This window comes from Microcebus murinus, chromosome 11 (assembly GCF_040939455.1).
Source record: "Microcebus murinus isolate Inina chromosome 11, M.murinus_Inina_mat1.0, whole genome shotgun sequence".
NCBI classification, from domain to species: domain Eukaryota; kingdom Metazoa; phylum Chordata; class Mammalia; order Primates; family Cheirogaleidae; genus Microcebus; species Microcebus murinus.
In genome coordinates, this window is record NC_134114.1 from 46,752,528 (window position 1) to 46,766,490 (window position 13,963).

The 13,963-nt window shown below is 31.9% G+C and overlaps 1 protein-coding gene across 2 annotated transcripts in view; it reads left to right on the forward strand.

Moving 5' to 3' along the window:
* The window catches only part of CWC27 (CWC27 spliceosome associated cyclophilin), a 224,328-nt gene that overhangs the window by 102,040 nt on the left and 108,325 nt on the right, over nt 1-13,963 (forward strand). For both annotated transcript variants that reach the window (XR_012921686.1, XM_012784066.3), the window contains exon 11: nt 5,798-5,901. Coding sequence is in view for 1 of the 2 variants with exons in the window: in XM_012784066.3 (XP_012639520.1) it covers nt 5,798-5,901 (104 nt within the window). In the remaining variant the exon portion in view is untranslated. The remainder of the gene's footprint in view (nt 1-5,797; nt 5,902-13,963) is intronic.

Consider the following 13,963-nt stretch of genomic DNA (forward strand, 5'->3'; position numbering starts at 1 on the left):
GCAATAATGAAGTCATGGTGGCCCAAACTAGACTGCTGTCAATAACCACAGAAAGGAAGAGACTTTGTAAAGGAATAATGAAGGATGTGGTGAGTAAGGGAATGATACTAGAAGGTGGGCCTGACAACCAGCATTCTGGTGGTTTTATCAGAAATAGGACAGATATTAGGTTGTGCTTTTTAAGGAGCTAACATGATCAATCTAACTTTAGAAATGGTTCATTTGATACATTTGTGGGATGTCTGATGGAAGTATTCATTTGCCAGTTACAAATGTGAATTTAAGTTTGAGGGTGGAAATGTGAAACAATCTTGTTGTATGCATTGACTGCATTAAAATAAAGGGAATTAAAATTCTGAATATGGATGAAATTTCTAAAGAAGGGAGAGAAAAAGACTATTGAGAAGCACCTAATTTTTTTTTTTTAAGAGATGGGGTTTCACTCTACACTCACCCAGGCTGGAGTACAGTAGCACAAATATAGCTCACTGTAGCCTGTACCTCCTGGACTCAAGTGATCCTCCTGTCTCAGCCTGTGGAGTAACTCGAACTACAGGTGCATGCCCCTACACTCTGTCAATTTTTTCTTTTTTTTTTGGTAGAGTCAGAGGTCTTACCATGTTGCCCAAGTAGGTTTTGAATCCTGACCTCAAGTGATCCTCCCTCCTTTGCTTCCTAACATGTTGGGATTATAGGTGTGAGCCACTGTTGAATCACCTAAATTTGAAGAGCAGGAGATGGAAGAGTAAAACCAATGGAAACAGAAAGAGTATCAAAGAGGTGGAGAAGATCTGGCATGACACTATCTGAGATAGCAGAGGAGCAGAGGGAGATAAAATGGTCAACAAAGTCAGATTCTTCTGAAGGTCTATGTTATAAAGAGAAGCCATTGGAATTTGTGATTAGGAGGTCGTAAGTTACTTCTGAGAGAGCAATTTAAGGAGTGTGTGAATTACTAGTAAGGTATTAAAATAGGTAGATAGTGGGTAAAATGAAGACAATAACAGCAGTTGAGAAATTGGTTGTAAAAAAAAAATTGGAAACTCAAAGTTGTAGAAAATTGAAGGAAAATATTCTCACTTTGACTCTTCACAAATATTCAGCCTATGTACTTTACTTCAGATTCTCTTCCCAGCTCTATCTTTTGTCATTTCCCCCTTTAAATTATTTTATGCTATAGCCAAATACCTTCATTTTTTTAGCACTCATTTTTATGTTTTTCCATCTCCCTGTCTTTAAGACATACTAATGGATGCCTCTTCACTCTGTCTTCACATGGCTAATTCCTCCTCATCTTTCAGGGCCCAGTTAAAATGCCTCCTCTGCAAAGCCATCTCTTATAGCCTGCAGTAATTTTCCTTCACTGAATTTCAAAATGCCTCATTCATTTCTTTGTCATGGCTGTTACCACTTTTTATGATGTATTAATACTATTTTTATTATTGATATACATGGCTTATGTCCCTCCTTGGAATTTAAGGTCTTTGGAGACTTTCTTAAGGTGTCAGTGTAATATCATGGAAAGAGAATAGACTTAGAATTCAAACTGGCCCATTTTTAATTTCTTGCTGTATCACTTACTGTGTGACTTCAGGCAAGATGTTTATTTAATCTCCTTACTTGTAAAATGCCGATATCATAGCCCATTGAGAAGATTAAGTGGTAGGGAAAGTAACTGACATAAATAACCTAGCAAAGTTAGGTTCCCTTCTCTCCTTACTCATTTTGATTTCTGTGCCAGTACTCAGAATGGTACCATATAAGTCTTAGGTGTTCCAGAAATTGTTAAATGAATTAGTAATTTATTTGCCATTACTAAACATGTAAAACTACTATAATTTCTAGGTTGCTGATATTTTATTGGGTTTATTTTTTTAAAAGAAATTCTTTTTTCCATTAGAGCAGAACATTTATAGATTTATCAAATAAAAAATATATTCCATGCAGAATTATTTGGTGGATAATGGTGGTATCATACAAACCATATTAAAAGTCAGATGAATTCAAATTAGAAACATATCTAATAGGAAAATGATTAATTAGGTTAGAGTTAATAGCAGTTTATACACACCATTTCTTTTACCGTTCAAGTAGAAACTAGGCTCTGAGGGGGCCAGGAAGATGCTGTCTGGACTCTACAGTAAGCCCATAGTTTGTTTGGCAGTATATGGTGACATATACTCCAAGCTTAGAATTTCCATTCTCATTTAAATATATTCTAGTGCCAGTGGCTAGGATTATATTCCAGAGAATCTAAGACTGGGAACCTTGAAATTAGACTGTGATCTAAAGATTAGTTTAAAAGCTTGCACTTCATTCCAAAGAGTTATGGATTCCACAAGTACTAACAAACAGTGTTATTTGAATAGTCTGAAAGATTTTGACATTCTAAATCCTCAATCACTTGATAAATTTAGCAAAATGAAGTAATTTTTAATAATCTATACTACATCTACCTTTTTATGTCTCACCTTGTCTTTTTTGAGTTTTTACTCATCATTGTTCAGTTTGTCTACATCATATTGTTTCTAAATCTTTGACTATTTAAAGAAAGATTTTTAGAAGCAAGCATTATGCAGAATTAGTCTTCATATATAGTAAAGGTAGCATTCATTTGTAGCAAATAACATAATAAAGAAATATGCCTATATGACAAACAGCTCTTAAGAATAGTGCTATTTTAAACATATGTCCTAAATAATAATAACTACCATTTGTTGAATATGTATGGTGTATTCAATATTTTACATAACTTACCTCTATTTTATAGTTGAATGAACTGAGTCTCAGAGAAGTATCTGTTCTAAGATGACCCAGTTAATAAGTGACAGAGTTGGCTTTTAAATTAGGTCTTTCTGAATCCAAAGTTAATTCCTTTAATAACTATGTTTTATTGCCTCTATGATACCATCTTAAACAGTAGATACTTTCTTTGCCTCATTCTTTATACACTTCAAATTACTCTCGAAATGTCAGCCTAGAAATACAGTATTTTCTCTTCAACCCTCAAAAAATCTCCACCTCAAAGACCATAGTCTTCAGAAGGTATCATCTAAAGACTGAATTACTTACCAAATAAAAAATGTAAAAACTAGTGTAATAAAAAGATAGGGTTGTTTAGTGGATAGAGCAAAGATGTTATTGGTGTTCCTTGTACAGGAACTAAAAATTTCCATTTTTACCTCATGCTGACTAAATATGCGATTTCTAAAATTGTGTTCACATAGCTTCAAGAAATAGGAAATAATAGCATTTATCTGAAAAATACATGACGAGTTAAACAAGGCATTGATAATGCGAGCCAAGAGGAACTATGTGAGAGGGATTAGAAAATAACGTACTTCAACACTGATTCAGTGCAAAGGAGGAGGAACAGTTCAAGGGAAGTTTAAAGTCTGATCACTGGGAGGATAATGGTTCCATGATCAAATGGGGACTTCAAGAGAAGGAACAGATCTGGGCAAGAAAGAGATGACTTCAGGTTTGGACATAGAGAGTTTATAATTGTGTTGAAACATCTGGCCTGCTCTCTCCCCATCTAGATCTGAGTCCTTGAAGTGTGGCTAGTCTGAATTAAGCAGTGCTGTAAGTTTAAAATACACACTGGATTTCAAAGATTTAGTACAAAAAAAGAATGTAAAATATCATATTAATATTTTTAGTATCAGCTGCATAACAAAGTAGAATATAATGGATATTATATTCTATATATTTGGATATTTGGATATGATGGATATTATATTCTATATAATATATGTTATATATTATATATAATGGATATTATATTATATTATATTTGGATATATTAAGTTAAATAAAATATGTTGTTAAAGTTAACCTGTTTCCTTTTGCTTTTTTAAAAATGTGGCTTCTAGGAAACTTAAAATTGCATATGTGTCTTACCCTATATTTTTGTTGGACAGCACTAATCTACATGGATATTTTTAATAGGTAGTTAGAAATGTACAACCAAAATCAAGGCAAAACACCGAGATTTGAAAATAACATATAGGAGTGATAGTTGATGTTATGAGATTAGATTAACATGCCAGGGTGTAGTGATAGAGATGAGAAAAATGGCAACAGTTATAATATGGGAAGAATAAGAGAAAATGGGACAAGAAGCATTAGAGATTGAAGACTCAAAAGTGGTACATAAGCCTGACTGGGACAGAATTCCAAGAAGGAAGGAGTAGTTAGCATCATTGAATGATAGACCAAAGAAGAAAGGGAGGACTAAGAAAAGGCCATTGAATTTGGTTGGTATATCATAGAAGCAGTTTCAGTAGAGTATAAGAGTAGATTGCAAGAGATTAAGAAGTTAGACATTGGTGAAGTAAACTCTGTATGTGAACTATTCTGTCAGGAATAGAGTTCATTTGTGACGATAATAATCACTTGATTCGAGCAGTGTCTAGAGGAATTTGAGCATATTTCTTTGCTAAGTGAAAGGATCAGTGAAGTAGGAGTGCTTGACATTATAAAAGATAATTTCTATAGTAAGGTATTAAAGTATTGGGTCTCAAACCTGTGTGCTTACTGGAATCACCTGGGGAAATTGTTACAAGGGCAGATTTCCGGCAACATCCCACATCTAAAGTTATTACATTCTCTGAAGGTTTGTCTCCTAGAACATGCTTTTAGCAAGTTCTTCTAGGTAATTATGATGCATCTACAGGACAAACAAGTAAGAAAATTGAGGGTACTGATGAGGACATCAGTGAAATGGCTGACCATAACATCCGGAATGGATAGAGAGCCAATTAGGCTTAGAATGAGACTGGTGGACCACAAACCATGGTTAAGGAGTTGGCTTTCATTATTATAACAGTGAGCACAAGTTTAGTAGGAATGAAAGACTGAAAAAGCCAAAAAGGTAGTGGGTTTTTTATCAGAGAGGGAGGTTTCAGAATTCAGGATCTGGAAGACCAAGCAGATTCAAAATGTAGCTGTGTGTCTGATGTGAAGAAAAGGTAAAAAGAGCAGAGTATGACCATGGTAAGGCCTATCAGTTTGGTAACTCTAATAAATGGCAGTGGTATTATAAAAAGATATGGGATTTGGGATCAAGAGGAAGCTCAAAAAGTTAAATCAGTATGTAATTATCTACACTTAAGATTTCATTCCACTAAAGCTTGGCTTGGATGTCTTTGGGTATCTTTGGAGACCAAGCAGGGTGCCTTTACCACATGATTATATTAATATTAGTCATCAGAATACCTCAGCCTGGTAGGTTTCACAGAAGAGAAAATTATATGCCAAACTTTAGTAATAAATGAGTTAAATACTTGGGTTGAAAAAAAATCAAATGAGTTTTAAAAGTTCTTAGCATTGTACCTAGCTTATAATAATTGCTTAATAAATGATAGTTATCGGTTCAGGAATTCAACAAGTTTTGAAGCCAAATTTTTGAGTATGTCCAAGTTTAGTGAATAGTATTTATATTAAAATTTTGTTTTGATCCAGAATCTCCATGAATTATTAAGCTAAAACTAGAATATTAAGTTTGCTAGTGAATTAGAAAGATAATGGGTCATTTATCACTTATCTTGTGTTTGATATACTTGAAAAGGGGTATATTTTATAGTTACTCATGTTACTATTATAAAAAATTGTAACTTTCAAAATGTCGTTTAAGTATGTTTCAATACCACAAGTATATGTACACAGAAACAAAGTGAGTGAATTATATTATTCACTTTGTTTTTCTTAGATTTAATGTACCTAAAAACCATTTTGCTAAACAACTTTTTCTCTCAGTATATTACACATTTTTATAACTGTTTTTGCTTTGTAGTGAAGAGCTCAGAAAAGAAGCAAGACAATTAAAGCGGGAACTCTTAGCAGCAAAACAAAAAAAAGTAGAAAGTGCCGCAAAAGAAGCAGAAAAAAGAAGTGAAGGTAAGGGCATTTATTGGGCTTATATTTTCACTTGGTACTCCTCCTTCTCCTTTTTCCTACCCTCCTCCTCCTCCTCCTCCTCCTCTTCCTCTGACTTTTCCCCTCTTTCCTTCTCCCTTTCTTCTCCTTTCTTCCCTCCTTCCTTCTTCTCTCCCTCCTTGAGTTGAGGGGTTTTGGCGGGGGAGGGGGGGAGCAGGCGGGGGTTTCAATGCTTTCTTGGGACAGTTAGCCAGTAAAATAAATTCCTACCTAGGACATTTGTCTGAGAAGTATTAATTAATTCAGTGCAAACAGGAACATAACTATTGTCCTTTAGTAAGATTAAAGAGAACTAGCAGAGTACTTGAAATCAGGCAAACCTTAAGTGTTGCCATAGCACATAAATGGACTAAAAGTGCACAAGGATGGAATGTTCATTTTTTTTATATTGGATGTTCTTTAAAACATTTAAGAAAAGTGTGTTGGCCCTATGTTTGAGACTTGTGCAAACATTTCTATGTTGGTTTTTGTTTTTACTCTTACGTTAAGACATCAGAAATCTGAAATATTGATAAAGCCCATCAAAATAACAACCTGCTGTTTAATACAAGTTAAATGTGTTTTTTGTTTCACTATGATTTTTATTAAGCTAGAATGGCTTCATAAAAAGCTTTTTTTATTGATGATCTTTAATTTAGTTTAAAACTGTTTCAGCTGTAATGCATGTAAATGTTCAGTTTCCAGAATAACAGCTTGGAATTCTCAAATCTGTTTTCTTTTTACAATAATAAATGACATTGTATATTGAGCGACCATGATTAGAAATTTTATTCAGTTGCCTCTTAGAATGTATGCTACATTTGATTTAACAAATTTGCTCTGTACATATATATTCTGTAGTCTTATGCTTTTTGGAAAGTATGAAATGTTTTTACCTACTAGATTCTGTAACAGTCACTAGAGATTTATCAAAAGAATGAGATATAGCATCTAGCCTTAAAGAATACATATTCTAATGGAAAATAGCTGTTCAACATTTGGCCATAGCTATTATTAGTTAAGTAGCACACATAATACCACGTAACTATTTAAAGTACATAGTTCTCAGATTCTTTGCATTATATCCCCAGTAACTATTGTGGTAAAGGCAAGTATATACTTCATAAAAAATTGAAAGTCACTGAGATACATATTTGAATGGAACTAATTATTTAAAAATTAACTCAACCATAATGGTGCAAATTATAAACTAAATTTAAAAGAAAGGATAAACTTTTTTATGACTAGATATGTAAGTAAAGTATAACCCAGAATAGAAACAAACTATATTGGCAATATTGGGATTAGAAAGTTGGATAGTGAGGATTATTTTATTTTATTTTTAATTTTATACATAATTTACCAGGGGACTGTTTTTTATAATTAAAAGCATTTTAAATACATGAAAATAATTTCTTTCAACTAGAAAGATCTTTTACTTAATTATTTCATTCATTTTGAGCTAATAATTGTTGGTACCCTCATGCCTTAAGAACTATGCTGGACTGGGGTATGAAGTTAGCAATAGATGTCTGGTTCTACAATAGATTGCCTCTTGTAGTTCATGATCTACCAGGAATGAGAGAAATGCAACAGATATTACTATAGTAGTGCTTTATAGTTAAGGCCTATATTAAACATAAACAGTGCTATGTATGTTTATTAATCTGCCTTTGAAATACAAATACAATTAGGTAAAGAAAGGTTTGAGTCTGAAAAGACTGATTTCTTAACATGAAAGAGAAGATTCTTGCAGAGCTTATTTTATTTTACTTACATGAAAGTTAACCACATTAAAAATTTTTATGCTATAATTATAAAGGGAATTATATTAGTAATTATTTTTCTGTTAATTTTTCTTATATCATATTGAAATACTTGAATTTACCCCAAATATAAATGACAGTTAAAATTAGCTTCCAAAAAAAATTGAGTCATTTGATTGATATTATTGTTTTCTAGTCTCAGAATGGGCCATTGTATTTGCTTATTTTTCATTGTTTTATTTGGAAATAATTTTAGACTTACAGAGAAGTTGCAAATATTATAGAGCCTTCCCATATGCTTTTAATGTTAAGGTCTTATATAACAACAGTATAATGATCAAAACCACACAGTTAATGTTGAAACAATACTATTAACTAGCTACAGACATTATTAGAATTTCACCATTTTCCCCACTAGTATTCTTTTTCTGTTCTATGAGTCTATCTAGGATTCCATATTGCATTTAGTCTTCATGTCTCCATAGTGTCCTCTGATCTGTGGCAGTTCCTCAATCTTACCTTGTCTTCATGACCTTGACACTTTGAAGAGTCCTGGTTCAATATTTTGTAGAATGTCTCTCAATTTGAATTTGTCTGATGTTTTCACATGATTTGATTATGATCATGCAATTTTTCTCTAGATTACCACAAAAGTGGTATTCCTTCTCAATGCATTATATCAGGAGTAGCATGATGTCTATTGTCTTATTACTAGTGATATTACCTTGATCACTTGGTTAAAGTGATGTATGCTGAATTACCACAGTATAAAGTTATTCTTTTTATCTTTGAGATTTATAAGTATTTTAGGTAAGATACTTTGAGACTATGCAAATATTCCATTTCCCTTCAGGCTTCCACCCACTAATTTTAGCATCCATTGGTAGATAGTTGATCTTGCCTATTGGCAACAATTATTTACTGTGGTGTTCTATTATAATATAATATTCTATTTCCTTAATTTCTACTAATTTACTTGAATTCTTCTGTAAGAAATAACTCATTCTTCTAGTATTTATTTTAATATGGGCTTATGGATATTTATATTATTCTATGTATTATAATCCTAAACTATCATTATTTATTTTATTTAAGTTTTTCCAGCTTAGGCCATTGGTTTTAATAGCTGTTTAATTTTGGTTCCTGTGACCTTTTAAGTTGCTCCCATCTTTTGAGCACTTTCTTACTTTCCAGTACCACAAGATACTCCAGGCCAATCTTATATTTTCCCTTCCCCAGACTTGGAATCAAGCACTTTTCCAAGGAACTCTGGTTCCGTCTATTGGAGTATAGTATTTAGAAACCAAGAGTGTGCCATTTTATTTTGATTCTTATAATTTTAGGTGCTATTAGGAACAATATTTTATTACCACTGTCTTCTTAGAATGCTTAACAAAATTCTTTTTTAGAACTACTTTATGATGTACATTATTGATTATCTTTTCTTGAAATTGTATTTCCTCTAAATTTATTTTGATCTTTTAAAATTGACAGGTATTCCTGATGTGATGATAGAAAATTGTTTCTTATAAAAGATTTGTGATCAGTAAATACTGCATTATAATTCAAATTCACATGTTCCTATGCAATTTTTAAGTCTGGTAGTACGTATTTCACCGTGATTAAAAATGATACCATGAACTGTCTCTCTCTATAGCATTACAGAAACAAAGCAAAATTTTAGGCTTCCTTGATTGTATGTGAGAATAACCTATCTTCCCAACTGACAGATATTCCAAGGTTAGAACCACATAAACTCTGGGAACAGATCCAGACGTTCTCATAGATATTTGCATAATGAGGTCCTCACATGAAAAGAAATTGAAAAGTGTTGTTTGACTTTGGCTCTGTAACTTCATACATCAATTGAGCTCAATACCCTCATGAATCTCTTCAGGAAAGAGTTCTTGACTGAACTGTATGACTACATGTCTGGCTTTTATAAAGCATTTTATTTTAGTCCAAGACTAAATTATCTGAGTATTCTGAAAATCTGGATGATTTGGTCTTTTGAACATTTCATGCTATATCTAGCATTTTAAATTTGCGAGTAAACTTAGATGCAGAGAATTGTTATTTTTTTTTTAAAGCTTGTTGGATAGTTTGATATAGCAAATTGTTGTGTAATATAGACCTATTTTCTATATGAATTTCCATCTGGATACTTGTACCACACCTGTTAATATAGAGAGACTAAAAATACATTAATTTTGGTATTTTTAATAATAATTTTGATAGTAATACTAGGTGGTTATTATATGTAACACTAATGTTATAAGAATGCCTTAGAATATTATATCTTTTCAAAAACATAAGTAAGGAAATATAATATTAAGACTCTTCACTAGCAGTGAAGTTATTGAAGCCTTTATGACTCAGTTTTCTTATAAATCCGGGGATAAATGCCTAGTGTACCTCCCAAGGTTCTTATAAGAAATTAAATAATGAGAAAGCTTTTAATGAATATACATTACTATATAAAAATAATAATTTTAAATGTGTAATAAGAGAAATATTAACTATTCCTAGTTCCATTTTATTTCCTATCCAAATCTTACAAATTGAAAATATGAATTTTAATATTAGTTGTAGTTAAAAATATAATCAATATGACTATATAAATATGACATAAATTAAAATCTCAAAATAAACTTTTCATGTTTTTCAAAGTTGCATATTTATAATGGTATTCTTTGTTAAAAGATATGTGTATGAACTTGTATACATTCTTAAGTAAAGCTTCCAGTGATATTATTTTCTGGTTTTATGAATCCATCTGGCAAGTCTTAACATTTGCTGACTATTGCCACTTCATCTTAGAATTTATTGTATCGTCCTTGGATTAAAAACACTTGGGAAGAAACCTATAAGAACAAGAAAAGGATTATGTTCTAACGCCTGTGTGTTAAAATACCGAGTTTTGTCCTTTTTGCATGAATGGAGGTTTCTACCATTTAGCCAGGTATTCTGATAGACAAGATATTTTCTTCAGGGATTCTACCATCTTAGGAAATCACCTTTGATCAAGGGATCAATATTCCATTGGTTTTATAATCTTGACCCAGGTTCCTATGCCAGATCCTTAGCCAGATTTGTATAGACAATTAGGGACTTATGTTTTAGACATAGTTCCACTTTTAAATCTATTCTACACATTAGACAAGTTACTTTAAAATCTAGACCCATCTGTTTCTCCATATATATTTAAAGATAAATAGGATCTGCTATTCCTTATATCACAAAGATGTTTCAAGTAATAAATATAATTATACTTCTTAGGAAGAAATGCATTTTGTAAATATAACTTCATAATTTTTGCCATTGGTTTGTCATCTATTTACTTTTTAAAGATTTCAGATAATGTATGAAGGAAAGTTTCAGTAAATGAAAGAAATAGAATATCAAGGAATAAAACTATTCTTATAGTCATATAATTAAAATTTTTTATAATACCTTGAAATTTGACTTTGTAAAATTCAAAACAGTTACATTAGAATCTGCAGTAGGCTCTAACACCCCAATTTAGGTAAACAAGGAATGTGATGTTTTACTTTAGATACCAGCAATGTCAAAAGAGATGTACTGCAGGACAATCCTGTTTACAGCCCTGGAGTCTCTTTAGTCCCACTGTAAATCATCCAGGCCTGTGCATAGGATTGTTGTTGGGGGAGGGGGAGTGGAGGGTAATAAATTTTGAATAAGACTGATAGTTAATTGGAGATAGAGTTGGTTTCCTGTGTTGGCTCTGTCAAGTTCTTTAATAAACTATATAATCCTTTTTATTAAATTATGTCTCGAAGTCCTTTCCAGGTTTCTTTTAAGTTTCATCATATCAAAACCAGTACCACTCTGAACATAGCATAGTGACAAAGAGATACAGGTTTGGACATATTCCCTAATCAGCTTTAGGGAGATATGGTGTCAGATCTTTCAAAGTTCTAAGTAGACAATACCTGCCTATGACTAGTGCCAGAAATTAGAGGAAAAAGGGCAATCTGAGCTTATAAATCAAGAAAGAATTTTAAAGCCTCTTTATGAAATGCATCCCTGAGGTGCTTAGTACCTCTTAAGTTGCACTGGGCCATTTCAAGTTTCTTCAGACTATCTTTTTAATACTGGATTAAATCACACTAGCGCCCCTCAGGCTTGATAGGCTGTGAAAGTACATAGTTTTTGACTGCTTTTCATCTAGCTAATATATAGTGTTAAACTAGATTAATCTTAGTTTTTATAAGAAACAGAAACCCTCTTGGAATGTTAGCTGTGTTATGCCTAATACCTGATTCTTCTTATTGACCAAACTGGACCTTTCACTAGGTCAGGAAACACAAGAACAAAGTAGTCAAATATTATGGATACATTTGCTGTAGACACTTCATTTACTCTGAGAGTGTGTCAGTATCTTTAAAAAACAAAGTTATTAATTCTCATTATAATGACTCTGATTCATTAAGAAAAGGTTAGATGGTATTTATAATTCTTTAGAGAATGGTCAATGATTCTAACCTAATTGGTAAAAAAAATTGTTTTAATCAATTAAAATAAGATTCTTTTATCTGGAATATTCAATTGTGCGTAACACCTCATTTCCTGGAAGTCCTAGAAAAATAAAGCTTTACTCTATAGGTAGCACAGTCAGTCTCTCAAATGAAATTTTATTGAACACATTATTACCCTTGTGTGCTAGAAAGTATGCCGTATTTTTTAACAATATGTCTTTCACTAATACAATTTTGATTTTTAAGGGTCTATAGCAAAGTAGGATGTGTATACCCTCATAATTATATCAGAATGTAATCTTTTGGTAAAGTGAGTAAGAGACTGTCATCTGTACTTTGAGAGTCCGTGAAGTACTTTGTTCTCTTTTGAACAATCCATCTCATACTTTCTTACTAGCCATCATGAGCAAATATTATTGAACTTTACTTTGTGTATTCTACATTATAAGGATATTTAAGTTTTATGTGCAATGAAAAATAAACTCTAGCCCATCCACATCTTTATATGTCTTAAATTCTGGGTCATCTTGCAGACCTAGTGGTTGCCTAGGATTCATCTATTGCTACTTTTAAGAACCAATGTATTCAGGATATCTCCTATCCTAATATCCTAATATCCTGGTTATTATAGTTTTGTAATAACCATTCTTTCTGCCTCATGGCTGATGTAATTCCAATGTTGTGAATTTGACAAGATCCTCAGGTATATTTTTAGTAACTGCAATTTGTCCTCCTATTACTAATACCTATGCCATTCCTGACCCAGTGAAGATAGGTTTGTTAATTGATCCAGGTAAGTATTAGTCTTTAAAAGTCTTACTTTGGCTGTTACTGTCTTAAAAAAAAAAAAAAAAAAAAGAGCTGTATTTCTTATATTAATAATTATAAAAGTAACATTTATTCTTTTTAAAAATATCAGAAATGTACAAAAGCATAAAGGATAAAAAGAAAGATCATCCCATAATACTTCTGCCAAAGATAACCATGGTTAGCTCTGATATTTATTTTTCTAGACTTTTTTATCTTCATGCCAGAAACACACATGTAATTTTTCCCCATAATGTAATTTTATTATAATTTTATATGTAATATTCTTTTTTTAAGAGAACATTTCTATTGAAATTGACCAATAACTTTAAAGGAGCAACTTGCTTAAAGAATATTTTTTCTTAATTCTCTATATTAGACACCTTCAAATATAGAAAATGATGGATATAAAGACCATGTAAATATAATTGAGAGATGAAAATTTCCCACCATTTTCAGCTCTAGGCTTTAGAAAATATGGGAGCATTGATAGCCAGGGACTCCATCTCCATTGCTGATGAAAATTATCTATACCTTTCATTTTTAGGAAAAAAAATCATTTTCAAAAAATCATTTAAAAAAAATTGTGAGCCAGTGTTGTAGTCTGCCACCTCTGTCTTTCTCAAGTGGCTATTGAAAATTCTGCAGGGAAACATTAGAATCAGATTATATATTTGGAGCCTAAATTGAAATAATTACGAATTTATTCACTTTACAAAGTAAAAGAGGTGAAGGATGTTTATGTGTGCGCGCACACACATACATGTTGTGTTTTAATGTTTTGTTTTGGTATTTAGATTGTCTCGAGGGAGAAACTAATATCATCATTAAAAGTTTGATTATAACCAGTGTTCTCATTTGGGAATGGAGTTGTTAACTTTTCCAGCCTGCTGTCAAGACCTTATTTCAAGTAAAATGTTTTTCTTTTATGTGACATTTTCTGAGGTTTTGCCAAAAATGACATCAAACATA